Below are 18422 nucleotides of genomic sequence, written 5' to 3' on the forward strand. Positions count from 1 at the left end.
CTAATGCCTGGATTGCTCCTCATATAAGAGTAAATGAAGGGGGCTAAATAAATTCAACTATAAAAATTTTGAGATGTAATTAGCCCTATCATGTTAACTCTCAGGTGGTGATATCGGTACATATAATATGTAACCGAGGTCCGCAATGGGAAATACTGGCATTCTACCAAAATTTGATCACATAGTAACTCCAACGGAGGGAGCCGTTTGCAGTAGAAATGAATTTATTTATTAATGTATTGTGTTAAAGTATATCATTTTATATGTAGCAAACTATATACAAATAAGAAATTCAAAAGGAAATCTTATCAAGAATATAGAGGTACATATAAACATTATTGAATATCAAATATGCTGATACATAAGTATGATATACAATACCATAGAATATAAATTAGTTACATAAATATATAACTACATGTCTAAGAACATCAACGGATGGAATCTATGGACATAAAATTAGTCCATGTCTCCAAACACATCGTGTGAAGCATACTCGACGAAATCACCTTGTGGGTGATTAGTCAGATTGTTGCTTGGTTCTTGCGAAAGCTGTTGAGAACAACTGGCTTCCTTAGCTAGAGATGGAAGATTGAAGTGTGCTTCAAGTCTTGGTTCTTTAGCTTGTCGTCCACGTCCATACTTTTGGTATAGATCAACCAAATGCTTCAGGGTTCGACATTGTTTAGCCTTGTGTTTATAACATCCGCACTTATTACAAACTACGGTCTTGTCATCTGGAGAGTTGCGGTTGTTATAATTCCGAGTTGATGCACTAGATTTTTATTTCTTGTTACGTTTCTGTCTACACTATGAGTTCTTTGGATTACTTGAAGTAGATCCATCAAACTTTTTATTATTCTGAATGGTATAATTAACTTCAGGCATTGGAGGTGGAGCAGCACCTATAGGTAACTTATGATGATTCTTAATTAAAAGTTTATCATATTTTTCAGCCTGAATTCCTGAATTAATGTCTATATGAGTTCAGAATAAATTTGAAAGTTGTGTTGACGAAACTGTTGCTGTAAGAGCCTATCAGCAGGAAACATAGTTGATAGAGTTTTCTCTATCTTTTCCTCATCTGTAGGTTCTTTATCACAAAATTTCAATTTTGAGCAAATGTTGTGAAGTGCGTGATTGTAGTCATCAATAGATTTAAAATCTTGTAGACGTAGGTGCGCCCATTCATAGTTAGCATGTGGCAAAATTACACTCTTTCGCTGTTCGTAGCGCCTTTTAAGGGCTAACCACAATGTGCGTGGGTTTTCTTCCATGAGATACTCAGTTTTGATATCAGAATGGACGTTGTTTCTGAGTAATAGTAATGCCGATGCTTTAATGTAATTTAAAATTGGTGGTGCATTTTCCGGTTGTTCATTTAGAACCGGCAATAATCCTCAGGATGACAGGCTAAGTTTCATGTCTGATGCCCATGTTGGATAGTTGTGTCCATCAATTGCAAGTTCTTCGGGATCTTTGTTGGCCGTAATGCCTACATTTATAAACCATAGATTTAATTAATTTTCCAAATATGAGGTCCATACTAAAATACAAGTATCAACGTGTTGAATGAAAACTGTGTTGGATGTAAATGATTCTCTTGATTCATCTCAAATGAACAGTGATTACATATATACTCAAGGGACAGACGCCTGTTAGGGAGGGACATGCCCCTTCCGAACGGGTCATCGCCGTACGGACTCGCCCTGTCATTAGCGGACGCTAATGACGGGATTAACTAACTAACCCATGTGTTAATCACACAGTTAATCTAATTGATCACACAATTATTATTTCTAACAACAGCCACCACGGGCGCACTTCTCTTCCTGCCCGCAGACTGGCTATACCCGCGGCGGATGCGGCTCGAGCTCGAGACCTCGAGTGCTCCACCGTCGATCACCGCGGTCCGTCTTCTAGTGATGGTTAAACCATAGCAAAAGGACGCGAGGCTAGCCCGGTTGATTCATCTTCCTGCCTCGCTGTCTTCTCGGTTGAATCGTGCTCGTAGATTCGAGGGAGATCGGTCGGTGTGTTTCTTTTCTACTTGGAAGCACCTCTCCTGGACCGACCACAGCGTGAGACCCACCCACACTTGCACGTGGCCGCTGTCTATCCTCGAATCTTTTCTTTTATGAATAAATTTAAGAAGGAAAGTCGTCTTTAGTTACTAAGAGCAGCCGCAGTGTATACTACCGAGGTACTAAGGGAGCCCATGGAATAGGCGGAAGTAGCAATGCAACGAGCGCACAATATACACCCAATTTAAAGTGGGGCCTGCAAAGAAAAGTTGTATGTCCCTGCGACCCTTTCCCATGACCGTGAGATGAAGAAAGAAGATGCATGTGCCAGCTGCATGACCCGTCACTTACAAATATAATTGTTATTTCCTTCATACCGAGGAGTAGTGCTAGTACCTGAAATTTGTCATTCCTTGCTTCCACAGTGTATCCACTCAGGAGCAAGAATATATTAAGGCCCTGTTTAGTTCCAGCGCAAAAAATTTTTGCATTGAAATCTTACTAATTTGAAGTGCTAAATGAAGTCTATTTACAAAACTTTTTGCACAGATGGGTTGTAAATCGCGAGACGAATCTAATGATACTAATTGATCGATGATTAATCAATAATTAGCAGATAGTTATTGTAGCATCACTGTTGTAAATCATAGTTTAAGTAGGCTTATTAGATTCGTCTTGTGATTTACAGCCCATCTATGAAAAAGTTTTATAAATAGACTTCATTTAGTACTTCATGCATGTGTCGAAATATTTGATGTGACGATTTTTTATATTTACAGGTTTATAGGGTGGGAACTAAACAGGACCTAAATACTTACTATCCTCCATTGCAGGTGCCCTTAGACCGTCCACAGCGATAGGAGGAAATGGAGGAGTAAATTCACTGTTTGGCACTGTAGATGTACTGTTTGGCACTGTAGACAGAGAGAGCGTGGGAAATGAGGCAAGAGCAAATTTGCTCTTGCTCTTGCCATTGTGGACAGCCTTAGGAGAGAGAGCATTTGGGATTTACTATCCTCTATTGCGGGTGCCCTAAGGAGAGAGAGCATTTGGGATTCGTAGGCCTGCTCCAATGGCGGGCGACGTCGTCAGTTTATTTAATATTTTAATCAATAAATAGTGTATAACTGTCCTCGCTAGCGCCACATGCATCGCTTGGCGGGCACGCGCCCCAAGCATCTAGAGTTAGACTGACCTCACCAACTGCCCGGCCAGCCGTCGCCTTCCGCACACGTGGCCCGACCAGCGCCCCGCCGCGTCCGCCCGCCCACCCGCCACGTCACCGTCTCGAAGCATCTGCACACGTTGGTGAGGTCAGTCTTACGGCATTCACACCCTCTCTCCTCCACGTTGCTGGCGACATCGTCCGTCCCGCTCGAGGAGTCCGTATACGTATTTATTCCTTTTCCTTGTGGAAAAATCTCTGTGAAGTCTAAGGAAAAGCAGGTGGCGACAAGCCATATCTGCCCAAAGCCAAAAAGCCTTGAGATATTCGAAGCGCGTCGACGGGGCCTATGACCCCCCGCGCCACCTGATCCTCGAACCCCTCGATCAGAAAAAATAATAACAAGCGAAATCCTGTAACCCCGGTAGTCCCCTTCCCTTGCAAACCGCATTCGAGGTGCAGAGCAGATCCCAACCAGGAGGAGGAGGGGTCCCCACCCCACCCGCGCCCGACACGGGCGCCGCCGTGGCGCCGTGCGCGTCACGGGGCCGAACGCACTAAGGGTCTCGATGAAACGTAAAAAAATTTTGTGTTCAAATTTTACTAATTTGAAGTACTAAATAAAATCTATTTACAAAATTTTTTTACAGATGTGTTGTAAATTGCGAGACGAATCTAATGATGCTAATCAATCCATGATTAATTAATAATTAGCGGACGATTACTATAGCACCACTATTGCAAAACATAGATTAAATAGGCTCATTAGATTCGTCTCGCGATTTATAGCTCATCTATGAAAAAATTTGTAAATAGACTTTATTTAATACTCTATGTATGTATCGAAAATTCGATGCAATGGTTTTTTTTTATGGAGTTTACGGGGCGAGAAGACCTAAAACAGTACGCGAAACACACCACCGCACTCCGCCGCAGCGCCACCGCGGGCACGGCACATCGCTCCTCCCGTTCCCGGCTCCCTTCCGTTCCGCCTCCACCGTGACCCGTCACCGTCTTTCCCACCCACGCGCCTCCGCCGCGCAGCCGCGCCTCGGCCTCTCGTAGTAAACGCCCGCTCCCCCTCCTCTTTAACCCCGCCGCGGCGGGCTCGCCCGCGGCCCGCGGCGCGGCCTGGTCCCCTACTCCCCTTCCATTCTCCCGGTCCCTCCTCCCGCCCCGCTTTTCCGCTTCAGTTGTAGATGCCACGGAGGCCTCCCAGCTGTAGGCCCGGACCCCACCACCACCCCGCTGCCGCCGCGCCCGCAGCCCGCCGATGCCGGTGAAACGGTCGGCGTCGGTGGCGGCGCTCCCGCCGGCCGGCCGCCGCGCGCGGGCCCGCCTCTGCCTCCGCCTCGCCGCGCCCCTGTCCTTCCTGCTCCTCCTCGCGGCGCTGCTCCGCGCCCCGCCCCTCCTGGGCGTCCTCCCGCCCGCCGCGCCGCCCCCCGCCGCGGGGCCCGCCAAGGTGGCTTTCCTCTTCCTCGTCCGCGCGGGCGTGCCGCTCGACTTCCTCTGGGACGCCTTCTTCCGCGTAAGCACCAGGCTACGTCTCTCTCCCTCTCTGATCGATCCGTTTCGTTCATCTGTCGCGCGTTCAGCTCTTACATTCGATTGAGTGACCGATTGGTGGCCTGATCGCCGCGTGTTTTCGCAGAGCGGTGAGGAGGGAAGGTTCTCGGTGTACGTGCACTCCGCGCCGGGGTTCCAGCTCGACCGCACCACCACGGGATCGCCGTTCTTTTACGGGCGGCAACTTGCGAGGAGCGTGAAGGTTGGACCATTTTTTCCCTCCTCGATGTGGGGTTTCGCGGCATGGTTGTCGAGGTGCGATTTTCACTCGGGGAAATACGGGTTGTGTCTCGCAGGTGGTGTGGGGGGAAGCGACCATGGTCGAGGCGGAGAGGTTGTTGTTTGCCGCCGCGCTCCAGGATCCCGCGAACCAGCGCTTTGTTTTGCTCTCTGATAGGTGGGGTGGTTCTTTCTGTCTTTTCCTACGTGTGTTAACTGTACTTAACTGATCTTGTTCGTATGTATACAGTTCAAATTTTGGTTGAAGCGGTCCATGATGAAATGCGTGATATGCTTGCTGTCTTACTCTCGACCAATTTAATAACCGTTAAGAGATGTTTGGTAATGGTAATTGACAAGTGAACTCGACTGGGACCCGAAAGTTCTTTAGTCATGCTGTCATGCATTTCTGCATTCCTTTTCCCCTGTGCTGACGATACTGTTTACATTTCTTGATCTGCTAACTGACGGTACCTTAATAATTGGAAGTTTGCAACCACGAAGGAATTCTGTGAATCCTTGTTTTCATTTTCCTTGATGAGTTCTAAAACACTCCTGATTGTGCAGCCCGGTCTCAGGGCTTAAAAAGAGCATGAAGTTACAGTCTGATTATATTCTCTACTGTATTTATATCACATTCGTGTTTTGCTTTCCTTTGTCGGTACAACTATGTCTTGATTTCTCATTTAAAGTTTGCAGCTTCTATACTAACATTTCAATACTTGTCCTTTTTGTTCTGCAGCTGTGTTCCTCTCTACAATTTCACCTACATATATACTTACTTGATGGCTTCTCCTAAAAGTTTTGTAGACAGGTAAGTTGCTCCTTCCAATTTTCTCATAATCTGCCCTATTTCGATTATTTATTCTCAGATGTAGCCATTTCATGTTGCAGTTTTGTTGACAAGACAGAGAAGCGTTATAATCAAAACATGTCTCCTGCTATTCCAAAGGATAAATGGAGGAAAGGATCTCAGGTTACTTGTTTCTCGGCTTTCTTGTTCTTGTATATATTTCAATACCTACTGAGGGCTGTATTTTGAGTCCATGTACCTACTCATTTCAGTGGGTAGTATTAATCAGAAAGCATGCCGAAGTTGTTGTCAGTGACAGAAATGTATTACAAGTATTCAGAAGACATTGCAAGGTATGTTGTTATTCTTTTCATGTTGCCACCAAAATGTATTCTTAGCTTGATTTAGCCTTTATAAACCTTGAACTTTTTGAAGAAATGTGATTCAACGAAGGAATTTCAGTGCACCTATTTTATTGTTTTATTATCATTTCATTTCTCTAGTAAGTGCTAGATCATTTGGGTGTGAACTTACACAACAACAACGACAACAACAAAGCCTTTTGTCCCAAGCGAGTTGGGGTAGGCTAGAGATGAAACCCAAAAGACACAAAGGTCATGGTTCAGGCACGTTGATAGCTAGTCTACAAGCGCTTCTATCCAAAGCTAGCTCCTCAGTGATATCACAATCTTTAAGGTCTCTCTTAACCGACTCGTCCCAAGTCAGTTTAGGTCTACCTCTACCCCTCTTTAACTTATCAACACGCTTTAGCACCCCACTACGCACCGGTGCCTCCTGAGGTCTCCGTTGGACATGTCCAAACCATCTCAATCGATGTTGGATAAGTTTCTCCTCAATTGGTGCCACCCCTACCCTTTCTCGAATAGTTTTGTTCCGGACTCTATACCTCCTTGTGTGCCCGCAAAGCCACCGTAACATCCGCATCTCTGCTACACTCAGTTGCTGGACGTCGTCTTTTTGTAGGCCAACATTCAGCACCGTATAACATCGTCGGGCAAATCGCTGTCCTATAGAACTTACCTTTTAGCTTTTGTGGCACCCTCCTGTCATAGAGGATACCAGAAGTTTGACGCCATTTCAACCAACCAGCTGAGATTCTATGCTTAATATCTTCATCAATGTCGCCATCCTTTTGTAGCATCGAACCTAAATACCGAAAAGTGTCCTTATGGGCCACCACTTGTCCATCGAGACTAAAGTCACCACCCTCATGCCTAGATGCGCTGAAATCGCACATCATGTATTCGGTCTTGGTCCTACTAAGTCTGAACCCTTTTGACTCTAACGTGCGTCTCCACAGCTCTAACTTCCTATTTACTCCTGCTCTACTCTCATCCACTAGCACCACATTATCAGCAAAGAGCATACACTAAGGGATATCACCTTGTATGTCCCTTGTGACCTCATTCATCACCAAAATAAATAAATAAGTGCTCAATGCCAACCCCTGATGAAGGCCTATGTTAATAGGAAAGTCAGTGGTGTTGCCACCATACGTCCGAACAAACGTCATCGCATTCTTGTACATATCCTTGATAAGGGTAATGTACTTAGTTGGGACTTTGTGTTTCTCCAAGGCCCACCACATGATATTTCTCGGTACTTTGTCATACGTCTTCTCGAGGTCAATAAAGACCATGTGCAAGTCCTTATGCTCCCTATATCTCTCCATCAATTGTCGTATTAGGAAAATCGCCTCCATGATCGACCTTCCAAGCATGAACCCAAACTGATTTTGGGTCACACTTGTCACTCTTCTTAGGCGGTGCTCGATAACCCTCTCCCAGAGCTTCATCGTATGACTCATCAGCTTAATCCCACGGTAGTTAGTACAACTCTGAACATCTCCCTTGTTTTTGAAGATCGGTACTAATATACTTCTCCATTCTTCAGGTATCTTGTTTGACCGAAAAATAAGATTAAAAAGCTTAGTTAACCATACTATCGCTCTGTCATCTAGGTATCTCCACACCTCAATGGGGATACCATCAGGGCCCATCGCTTTACCGCCCTTCATCCTCCTCAAAGCCTCCCCGATCTCTGCCTCCTGAAATCTCCTCACAAAACGTCTGTTGGTATTGTCAAAAGAGTCATCTAGCTCAAAAGTAGTGCCATCATTCTCCCCATTAAACAGCTTGTTGAAGTACTCTCTCCATCTGCCCTTGATCTCATCATCCTTCACTAGAAGTCGATCCGTCCCATCCTTGATATATTTGATTTGGTTGATGTCCCGTGTCTTCCGCTCACGGATCCTAACCATCCTATAAATGTCTTTCTCCCCATCCTTCGTGCCTAGTCGCTGATACAGGTCATCGTACGCCTTACCCTTTGCTACACTCACCGCTCGTTTTGCAGCCATTTTCGCTAATTTATAGCCCTCGATATTGGCTGCACTCTTGTCAAGGTGGAGACGCTTGAAACATTCCTTCTTCTCCTTAATAGCCCTTTGCACCTCGTCATTCCACCACCAGGTGTCTTTCTCTTCCTGTTTGCCTCCCCTACTCACGCCAAGTACCTTTGAGGCCACCTTCCGGACACATGTCGGCATATTTATTCTCATTCTTCCTAAGGCCCCTCACCTAGCATCCTCCTTAAACGTTTGTGCCGCTTCCCCTCTAAGCTTCCACCACTTCGTTCCCATAATCTTGGCACGTTTGTCCCGGTGGACACGTACCCGAAAACGAAAGTCCGCCACCACAAGCTTGTGTTGAGGGACAACACACTCCCCAGGTATCACCCTACTATCTAAGCAATCCCGTCTATCCTCCCCCCTACTATCTAAGCAATCCCGTCTATCCTCCCTCCTAGCAAGGATAAAGTCTATCTGGCTCGAGTGTTGTCCACTCCGGAAGGTCACAAGATGGGATTCTCTCTTCCTAAAAAGGGTATTCGCTATCAACAAGTCATAGGCCAACGCGAAGTTCAAAACATCCTCCCCTTCTTGACTCCTGCTACCATACCCAAAACCCCCGTGCACCCGCTCGAACCCTACATTAGTCGCACCCACATGGCCGTTGAGATCTCCTCCTATGAGGAGTTTCTCGCTGACAGGCACGGTACTGACCATACTATCCAGATCTTCCCAGAACTGCTTGGTGCTCTCACTAAGACCTATCTGAGGGGCATAGGCACTGATCACATTCACAGCCGAATCTCCAACTACTATCCGGACCAGGATAATCCGGTCGCCTCGCCTTCTAACATCTACGACTCCATCTTTAAGGCTCCTATCGATCAAGATACCGACACCATTTCTACCCGATGTTTCCCCCGTGTACCAAAACTTGAATCCAGTACCCTCAACCTCCTTCGCCTTCTGGCCCTTCCATTTAGTCTCCTGAACGCAAAGAATATTTACACGTCTCCTAATTGCTACATCAACAAGCTCCCACAACTTACCCGTTAGGGACCCTACATTCCAGCTATCTATACGAATTCTAGTTGGCTCGGCTAGGTTCCTTACCCTTCGCACCCGTCGAGGGAAGTGCGAAGATCCTTGCTCATTTATCACTACACCCGGGCGTAGATGTAGCGCGCCACTCAGGTGACGACCCGATCCTTGCTCACTTATCATCGTACCCAGGTCACGATACGACGCGCCATTGATGGGGTGGCGGCCCGGCCCTTGCCCACTTATCACCACACCCGGGTTCCGATGTGGCGCGTCGCTCAGAGGGTTACGCCCCAACGATGTTCTTATGAGTTTCATATCCATTTGAGTGACTATTTTTTACACCGGTTCGCCAAACCTACCGCAACCCTCCTCCTTTACCCGGGCTTGGGACCGGCTATGTTGAGACGACTCGAGAAAGTCTTCCAGTCAACACAGGCGGTGTTGAACTTACAACTAGTTCAAAAAAAAGTAAAGATATGGCCACATGTGGTTCAATTAAGAATGGTAGTGGCCTATTGCTCAAATGCTTTCAAGGTCTAAATACTACTCTGAGGTTGCTTTACGAGATCTATATTCTGCTATTCTTTCCCGCAAACAGGAATGCCCTTGGTAGTCTACACATCCAAAACCATCCCCTATACAACGACCATAAGATTGCCACTTCATTAGTGTCAGCACCATTATCTTAGTCCCATGTTAGATTTATTATGATCTTACATCTTGCATGAAGTTGTCAAAATACTACACCAATATAACTAGTTTTTTGTGCGATATAACACAAATAATATAGGCTTCATATTTAACAGCATGTGGCAGTAAAAGTTTTGTTGGGTTTTCACTTCTGCAGATGGTAGTGACCCAGAGGTTACTTGGACGAAGGCCAAATGCTGTAAGTTTTTAGTTTACTTCATTCTTGACTTCTTATACACTGTTATTAGGCCTCTTATGTATTGTCCCCATATAAAGTTTTGGGCCAAATTTGGCATTCAGTCCTTGTTGGTTCTCATTTTCTAGCCAAAACAATTATTCATATGTTTTCCGCTACACTATGTTTTCTAATTTTATCTACTTAACTAGTTGTTCAATACTCCAACGACAAGAAGCCTTTGTTAATGTACATTGGAAAATATCAAATATAAGAACAATCCTTGCCTTGATCAGTGCAGTCTTAGCTAAATTGGAATTCATTTTGCACCAGAGAAGTAATAAACATAGATACATCTGCACCTGCGTCTTATGCTTTTCATATGGACTCATTATCTTACCGATGTGTATGTTATATTCTGTAAATGATCTGATTGCCTAAGTTTTATATTAAGTAGATGCTTTTCGTTTTCGTTTCTGTTTCTTTGGTCCTCAGTCAATCTAATAGGCAATCCCATTTTCCATCCCCTGTTCAGTGATTATTTCGTACACTAACTGATCCTCAAATTCAATTTTCTTGTGTCTGATTATTGTTCTTATATAGTAATTCACTTTCCTTGCAGAGACGACTAGGGTTCAATTTACGAAGAAACCAGGTACTGGTTAAGTTTCCGTTGTCTCATTCTCCACATATTCTCAAGCATGTATTCAGATGAAATAGATCTAATCTGGCATACTTATGCATATGATTGCACGAAGCAAATGACAACCTCTAGCTGTTGCTCACAGCATGCAAGGTTTCTTGTTAATGTGGTTTTCTGTCTGAGACATTATATATTTATATATGTGTTTAACCTTTCAGAAAGGAGCAGCTCTACAGGAGCATGATTGTATTCCAGATGAACATTATGTGCAGACATTATTTTCTGTAAGCTTGATTATTACTTCTATAAATCTCAAAATTGGAACTGATGTAATTATCACACAGATTCATAATGGTTGGCGCGTTGTTTTAATATTCTAGATCAAAGGTCTTGAAGGTGAACTGGAGAGAAGAACTTTGACCTATACCTCATGGAACCAATCATCAAATCCAAAAGACAAAATGACTTGGCATCCTATGAAATTTGAGTATGATTCATCTAGCCCTGAGCATATCAGTGCTATCAAGGTAAGTTCTTGACTTTGTTCTCTGTCTATTGTGTTAAGTTTAGGTACCTCAAATCATTTAAGGTTATAATCCCATTCTATTCTAGCTATAATGGTCATAAAGCATATTGAACGGTTGGAATCCATTGTTTCAGAATATAAACAAATGTCGGATTCAAACTTTGTATCTGCATGTTAGAATCAGACACTGATACCTGATGACAGTGTGCATGCAAATTCAAGCCTTATATGGTTTACTTTATGACAGGTCACTTTTCATAGATAAACACCGTGTTCTGTAGCACAAAACAGTTATATGTATCATTCTGCAACTTATAGTTTGTTATGAATTTTTTTTTTAGAGTATCGACCATGTCAATTATCAAATGGAATACAGGACAGAGTGGTGCCAATGCAATGGTACCTCTGTTCCATGTTTTCTATTTGCCAGAAAGTTCTCTTATAGTGCGGCCATGCATCTGTTGGAGCAAGGAGCCATTGGCCCGCCAAAATCAGCTCAGCTGCTGGTTAACTTTTAACAAAATGTTTATAAAAGCTCGTACCATTTTGACGGGTTAGATACTGTTCATGATTGGCACCAGCATCATTGACCGCTGTAGTATTTGCAGCTGCAGCTACAGAGACATATAGAGTATCATAGAGTATCGACAGTGATCAGATTGCATTTAGACAGTCAGGACTTGAAGAGGTTTGATGTACAGAGCATCAGTTTTGAAGTTTGTTGGCTCCATCACTATGCAATATCCAGGATACATATTTGTGAAGGACAGGCGCGTTTGCAGCCCTTTACCGAATGGCACTACTGACGGAACAGAAAGCTGTAACAATAGCTTAAATACTTTTTTATATATTCTTCCCCTTGTATAATCTAAGAAAAACGCACTAGTTTTTTTTTGTTATTACATACAGTTTTTTATACAGTGAATAGAAACACATCCAAGATGTGTCCATCTGGCTAACTGTTTATGACGGTCACATTGACCAATGTGAGACTATTGCATGTCTGTAGACCAAATTAAACTTTTTTGACTGTTTGCTTACTTTTTTTCTTGCAAACGTGCTCTTATTTATCAACAAAGGTGCGCCAACAAGTTAAATATATCAGGGAAACTAGTGTTTCTGCCATATTTTTGCAGATGCCCAGACCATATGCTACTACTTTCTCCTCTTGTAGATATTTTTGCGAATTGTGTAGAAAGGACTTCAACATCGCTTGTACCTTTTCACTGGGCTCTGCTTCAATGTCTGAAATTAGTTTTCCATAACTCTCCCTTTCATACACAGAGAAAGCCCTCTGGAAATGAAAAAAAAATGTATGGTATAAAGGCCGAGACCAGCATCTGCTCACAGGAAAAGTTTAATGAACTTGGGTAACTATGTAAGCAACTGGTTGTTAGGTAAAAAAGGTTGAATTTTTTTTGAAACTTTAAAAAAAGTTATAACTAGGCAAAAATTACATAGGCAAGTAGGCCCAAAATCATTGATAAAGAAAGGGTTTTTTGTCTACAGGATACTCTCAAAATGTTAATTTGTGCACTGCACACTCCTCCTTGATTTAGTCTGCAGAATACTGTGAGTGGTAAATTTTGTGTGTGGCACATTGGCTTCATTAAACAACTCTTTTGCAATCTGAAAGTTGAGAGGACACGACCTAAAAAGACTAAAATGTCCCTTGCTTCATTGCCTCATTTGGTTCTGCTGCGACCTTATCCATTCGCATGGGGTGGAGGAGCCTGTGAGCTGCGACGGACGCCGCCGCCCTTCACCTGCTCGGCTGCGCGCGCATCCGGGATGCCGCAGGCCTTCACGCCGAGCTCGCGCGCACTCCCACGCGTGTCCACGACGGCGCTGGCCTTCGCGCGGAGCCTGCGCGCCCGTTCGTGTCCGCGAGGCCGCCGGCCTTGATGCGCCCACCGCGCGCGTCCGCGACACCGCCGCCCATCCGCGACACCACGCGCGTCAGCGCCCACGGCCGTGCTGACCCGCCGCGCAGAGCCTCCGCCTATTCGCCCGCAAGGAGGTCACGAGGCCGTGACAGCGCCGCCGTCGCGCGGAGCCTCCGGCCGTTCGCCCGCAAAGCCGCGACCGCGCCGCCGTCGCGAGGAGCCTCCGGCCGGTCCGCGACCACGCCACCATCGTTCAGAGCCTCCGGCCGTTCACCCGCGAGGCCGCGACCCCTCTGCCCGCGAGTCCGCGACACCACCGCGAGAAGACCACGACCGTCTTCCGCCGCCGCTTCAGAATGCTCTTTTACACAGCTAGGGGCATTTTGGTCTTTTGATGTTATGTTCTCTCACCTCCCAAATTGCAGATGAGTTTTTTTTTTTTTGAACAAACAGCGGAGCTTTATTAATTGAGAGCAGTTACATCATTCGACATCGCATCCAAGATGAAACTAGGGGATCATCATCCCAGATACAGTTTTCTTTTGTATACAATGCTCGCCTAGCTAGTTCATGCGCCACCTGATTTGCATCCCTGTTGCAGTGCTCGATGGATATCTCCTGGAAGCCGCACCAAACAGTATGGCTTTCATCATAAATCGCAGCCGCTGAATTAGCTGTGAACCCACCGTTTCTCATGATTTCAACAATATCCATGCAGTCAGACTGAACAATAATACGGTTGCCTCCAATATGTTGGTCTAGCATGATCCCCTCCTTTAGAGCAAATGCTTCGGCCATTGGTGCATCCACCAGATGAGGAATATATGTGTTTGTCGCTGCCACCATACCTCCCAACTCATCCCTGATGATTGCGCCTGTGCTTCCACACCCTTTCTCCTCATCAAAGGACGCATCGATATTTAGCTTCAGAAAGTTCTCAGGGGGCTTCCTCCAGCCTTGACGAAGCCTTGATTCTTGTTTTGTTGCCAGTTTATAATTCTTTGCCAAAGAAATAATTGAGAGGCCTGATCTTGATGGGCTTTGGATGTTCTCACCGTGTACAAATTGCCTTCTTTCCCACCAAAGGAGCCAACCTCCCGTCAGCATGAGTTCTGCAAAGACTATTCCCAGCCCATGTATTTGCTCTCCCCTTCGGATCACCTCTTCTAGCACAATAGAGCCAGACCGATCGGTCTCCAGTAGAGAATTGATCTTTTCCCATACTCCTATAGATTTCCACACAGCTCTTACTCGATCACAAGTGAACATAATGTGTTTGATGTCTTCTGCCCCATTGCGACACACAGGACAAGCTCCTTCATTAATGATGTGTTTATTTGCTAGAATTGCTCTACACGGTATGAGCCCCTGTAGGGCCCTCCATCCAAAAATCTTCACTTTCCCTGGCACTTGGAGTTTCCATAAATTTTTCCACACCTGAACATTACTGACACTGCCACCCTGTGCCATATTGAGCCTTGCTCCAAATGTTCTCTTCCATTGGCCGTGATAAGCTGATTTCACAGAAAACATCCCACTTCTATTATAATGCCACGCAACACAATCTTCTCTTCCTGATGTAATTGGTATTTGCAGAATACGACTTGCATCAACCCCCCAAAAAATAGACTGCACAAGATCAGCATCCCATGTTGAATCCACAGGGTTGATTAAATCATCAACTCTTGTTACTATATTATTGCCTCTTGGCGTTTGTATCTTCATGTTGTGACTGCCCGGGATCCAATTATCTTCCCAAATGTTTATTTGTGTGCCATCTCCAACCCGCCAAATGTACCCAAGCTTGAAGCACTCAAGACCTTCAAGTATACTTTGCCAAGTGTACGAACTGCCCGCTTTCATTTTTTGCTTTTAGCAATTTTCCATCTGGATAATAGCGTGCTCTTAGTACTCTCGCAAAAAGTCGTTATACACGGCCGTTTAAACGGCCTTTTAAATGGCCGAAACAGTTATGTACGGCTTTATATGGCTAGGCCTACACAGCTACCCATTAAGTAGCATTTACACACTGTGTAAACGGTGTAAACAGCCGTGTAGGCGAACACTAGACACTAGAATTAAATTACAGCAATATCAAGGATGCCAACAGCACAAGATTTTTCATACTGTAAAACATATGATTTTGGAGTTTCAGGGAACTTTAGTGTCGAAAATTATTCCTTATAAATTCTATGAAGTGTTCAGAACTCAACATAGCTCTATTGGTGGGAGAGGTGTAGCTGTACAACCCCGGCACCAAAGTTCCAGTCCTCTTCAACTATCCTCCTATAGGTTGCTCGAGATTTTTCAAAGTTTTTAGAAGTTTTAGTAACTTAAACAGGATTGAACAAAATACCAAGTGAAGTAGAGCAACCGTACTAAACAGGGTTTAACAAAATACCAAGTAAAGTAGAGCAACCATACCTTCTAGGTGAAGAACGCTCAACCCATTGAACTAGACTGCCATGAGTATCATTTTCCACCACTCTGTGGAAAATTCCAGGGTAAAGCTTTTCAAAATCAGATAGAAGGGATTTCTCTTGTTGTCTATACCTTTCAAGTGTGTCAGCAAGCATAACAGCAGTAACCCTCCACTGAAGTCTGCATGAGGAGATGTGATGTGATATACTGTAATGCAGCAAAGATGGTGGAGAGAACAGCACTAACAACTTTGGGTGATTTTCTGATGAAAATCAGAACTGGCGCAGTTTAAATTCCTGATACAATAGAATAATTAGTGTTTTTGTGCACCACCCTTTTCCCTTATTTCACAAATCTTGGATGTAAAACTTCTGCATAATTGGCAAGTTCAGGCCAGTCATGTGCCTACCATACTGAGAAATCCTTTTTTTTTAGGAGGGGGGGGGTGCAAATGCCAAAAGTTGTCTCAGTTTGTTTTTCCTTTTTCCCTCTTCAATTGCTGTAAAAAAAATTAAGAACTTCTCTTATTTTTCCTTTTGTGCTCTAGATGTTTGAGCAGGATCTCCAACAACAAAACATTAGTTTTGCAACTGTAAATGATAAGTAACTTTTAAAATCCCGTTTCTATCAACACAAGTATATTTTACTCGCTCTAGTATGGTGACAGTCAGCATATGCAGGTATTCAAACGCACCCTAGACATACCGCTCCAAGAGCTAGCCCCACAGCTGTTGTGCCTGTTCCAGAATCTACCACGATATGAACATTCTCATCCTGTCCAAATAATATCATACCAGAAAGATAGTCCACTAGCCGCATGACACCTGAAGAGACAATAAATCATGTAAAAAGTTGCCAGATCTCCATCTCTTTCATGGTTCAGTAAAACTTTTTTTTACAAAACTCAGGACAAGCATAACTAATGAACATATTCCGGGCAAGGTATTGAATGATTCTGATCTTAATGCTCAGAATTGAATCTCAGTCCTGACAAAACATAGCTTGAATAAATGGAATTAGCCAAAGATGCACATTAGAATGAGTTTATCCTCTTGTTTTGGAAATCAAAAAAATCATGTGAAGTCATGAATGAAAGATGGAAACAAGAAGAAGCAATCCCTTCTTACCTAGCAGCGCCTGAACACTACCTGCCCCTTCCTTAACAATCATTACTCTTCTCAAACAATTTCCATAATAAGTGGTGTCCTCATCTACAACCAAATCCTCTCCAATAATATCATCAGCCCACATCACTGTGCCATTACTACCTGCAATCTTTGTGGCATGTTCATAAAGCATCTCATCTCTTTGGGCATACAGTGACCGTGAAGCATATGTCACATTGCCGAACATCAAAGAGATGAGATTATACCCTGTGGGAACATCGAGTTGCTCGCCTCTCAGCAGTATATGAGACATGATTCCCCGTTCGGCACAATGAACAGCTGATACGCAGGGAGAAATTAAATTGTCAATAAATTAAGGAAATCAAAAGGGTATATGGAAAAACCATTTACATGAAAAACCTTGTCCAGAAACAAAATTTGGAACTAAAAGCATCTCCAGCAGTCCCCCATTCCCCAATAATCTCCTACTATTGGAAAAAAAATGCTCCAGCAGTTCCCCGATACATCTCTCTTTCCCCAATAACTATTGGGATGTCCCAATATTTCGCCTCATCTCCCCCCAAATAAAGGGAGGGTTCTTGCTATCCCAATATGTTGTTGTATTGGGACAAGAGTATTGGGAGACTGCAAAAGCAACTCCCTCAATAATTCATAAACTGCTATTAATAAACTGCTATTAGAACATCTCCAAATACCAGTTATTGGGAAAGGATTATTGGAGAACTGCTGGAGATGCTCTAAGCACGTGAACAATATGCAAATATGTATTAAATGGAACAAGCTATTCAAGTGGTCAAATTTGGCCAGATGAACGTGTTATGTGAAGCATTAAAGCAAATTCGCAGGGGAATCGAGCAACCAAATTTACAGAGACATTGGACTCACCAACGGCTGCGGCATGGGCGCTCTGGCAACCCCCGCAGGTAACCTGCAACTGGAACTGTGAGCATTTCCAGCATGTCAGAGAACGACATGCCTAAAGCAGGAAGAGCACTGGTGAAGGAACGGACGATATCAGTGGCGCCGCGGCGGCGGAGAAGGGGCAGGAGCGCGTCGAGCTTGCGCGCCTTGTTGCCGTTGGTGAGCTGGTGGAGGAGGTCGTCGCGTACCAAGTGGAACCTAGGACTCCCCTCCTCTACCCCCTTACCGCCGCCGTTCCCGAGCGATGTGGTGAGGTTGGAGAAGGCGAACTCGTGCCGAGAGGTGGGTGACTGGGAGGGAAGGACGGAGATGGTGTGGACTTGGCTAGCCGGAGACGGTAGCATCCACTCCGTGGCGGAGAGGAGGTTCGCCACCGTCCGTCTGCCGGCGGCGAGCGCCGGCGTCGGCCGCATGCGACGGGACGGCGGGCGGCGGTGGAAGATGCTAGATGGGCTGTACACGTCGCCCGGTGGTGATTCGCTGTCGCTAGGAAGGAAGTTATCTGAGCCTCCTAGTTCTCAAGTACGCCTCTGTTCAACGTTGGCGTAAACACAAGTTGTATGATGTAAGTTAAAATATTTGAAGTTTGATAATGCTTTCCAACAAAAAAAAGTTTGATCATGCTTAAAAAGAAAAATAGCAATATATTCACTACATTTAATATATTTCATGTTATACCCATATCTTTTACAAATAATCTTTTTAGAGAAAAGTTTCACCCCACTTTATTTCATGAAACAAAGCGTAATCTTTTATAAATGATTACCCATATCTTCTATAAATGATGATACTAATTTCTACAAACTTCATCAAACTTAAGATGTTTGACTTAGGATAAAATTAGAATTGTA

The 18422-nt window shown here is 44.4% G+C and overlaps 3 protein-coding genes across 16 annotated transcripts; 1 reads left to right on the top strand and 2 right to left on the bottom strand.

Moving 5' to 3' along the window:
• Positions 1-1440: 1440 nt before the first annotated feature.
• LOC120675343 (putative D-cysteine desulfhydrase 2, mitochondrial) lies at positions 1441-18054 on the bottom strand. 13 transcript variants are annotated; one of them, XM_039956535.1, is made up of 6 exons: positions 17661-18053; positions 17536-17578; positions 16651-16968; positions 16218-16347; positions 15527-15703; positions 1441-1495 (listed from the first exon to the last, which is right to left on the bottom strand). In XM_039956535.1, exons 1-6 carry the CDS (start codon positions 17982-17984, stop codon positions 1456-1458), a joined length of 1032 nt encoding a protein of 343 aa, XP_039812469.1. In that variant the 5' UTR covers positions 17985-18053; the 3' UTR covers positions 1441-1455. The 13 variants fall into 13 exon arrangements, 11 of the variants coding, with proteins under 11 accessions (XP_039812469.1, XP_039812468.1, XP_039812470.1 ...); XR_005675291.1 differs by lacking the exon at positions 1441-1495 and adding an exon at positions 12044-12510 and having other exon boundaries at positions 16229-16347; positions 17661-18039; XR_005675290.1 differs by lacking the exon at positions 1441-1495 and adding an exon at positions 12217-14989 and having other exon boundaries at positions 16229-16347; positions 17661-18039.
• LOC120675347 (glycosyltransferase BC10-like) lies at positions 4448-12180 on the top strand. 2 transcript variants are annotated; one of them, XM_039956545.1, is made up of 11 exons: positions 4448-4717; positions 4841-4957; positions 5052-5152; positions 5717-5788; positions 5869-5950; positions 6040-6120; positions 10030-10071; positions 10670-10702; positions 10909-10974; positions 11071-11217; positions 11825-12180. In XM_039956545.1, the coding sequence occupies exons 1-11, from the start codon at positions 4463-4465 to the stop codon at positions 12020-12022; spliced, it is 1194 nt and encodes a 397-aa protein (XP_039812479.1). In that variant the 5' UTR covers positions 4448-4462; the 3' UTR covers positions 12023-12180. The 2 variants fall into 2 exon arrangements, with proteins under 2 accessions (XP_039812479.1, XP_039812480.1); XM_039956546.1 differs by having other exon boundaries at positions 11558-12175.
• Positions 13533-14932, bottom strand: LOC120675348. Its single transcript, XM_039956548.1, has 2 exons — positions 14021-14932; positions 13533-13966 (listed from the first exon to the last, which is right to left on the bottom strand). The coding sequence occupies exons 1-2, from the start codon at positions 14825-14827 to the stop codon at positions 13580-13582; spliced, it is 1194 nt and encodes a 397-aa protein (XP_039812482.1). The 5' UTR covers positions 14828-14932; the 3' UTR covers positions 13533-13579.
• Positions 18055-18422: the final 368 nt, after the last annotated feature.

This window comes from Panicum virgatum, chromosome 5N (assembly GCF_016808335.1).
Source record: "Panicum virgatum strain AP13 chromosome 5N, P.virgatum_v5, whole genome shotgun sequence".
NCBI lineage: Eukaryota > Viridiplantae > Streptophyta > Magnoliopsida > Poales > Poaceae > Panicum > Panicum virgatum.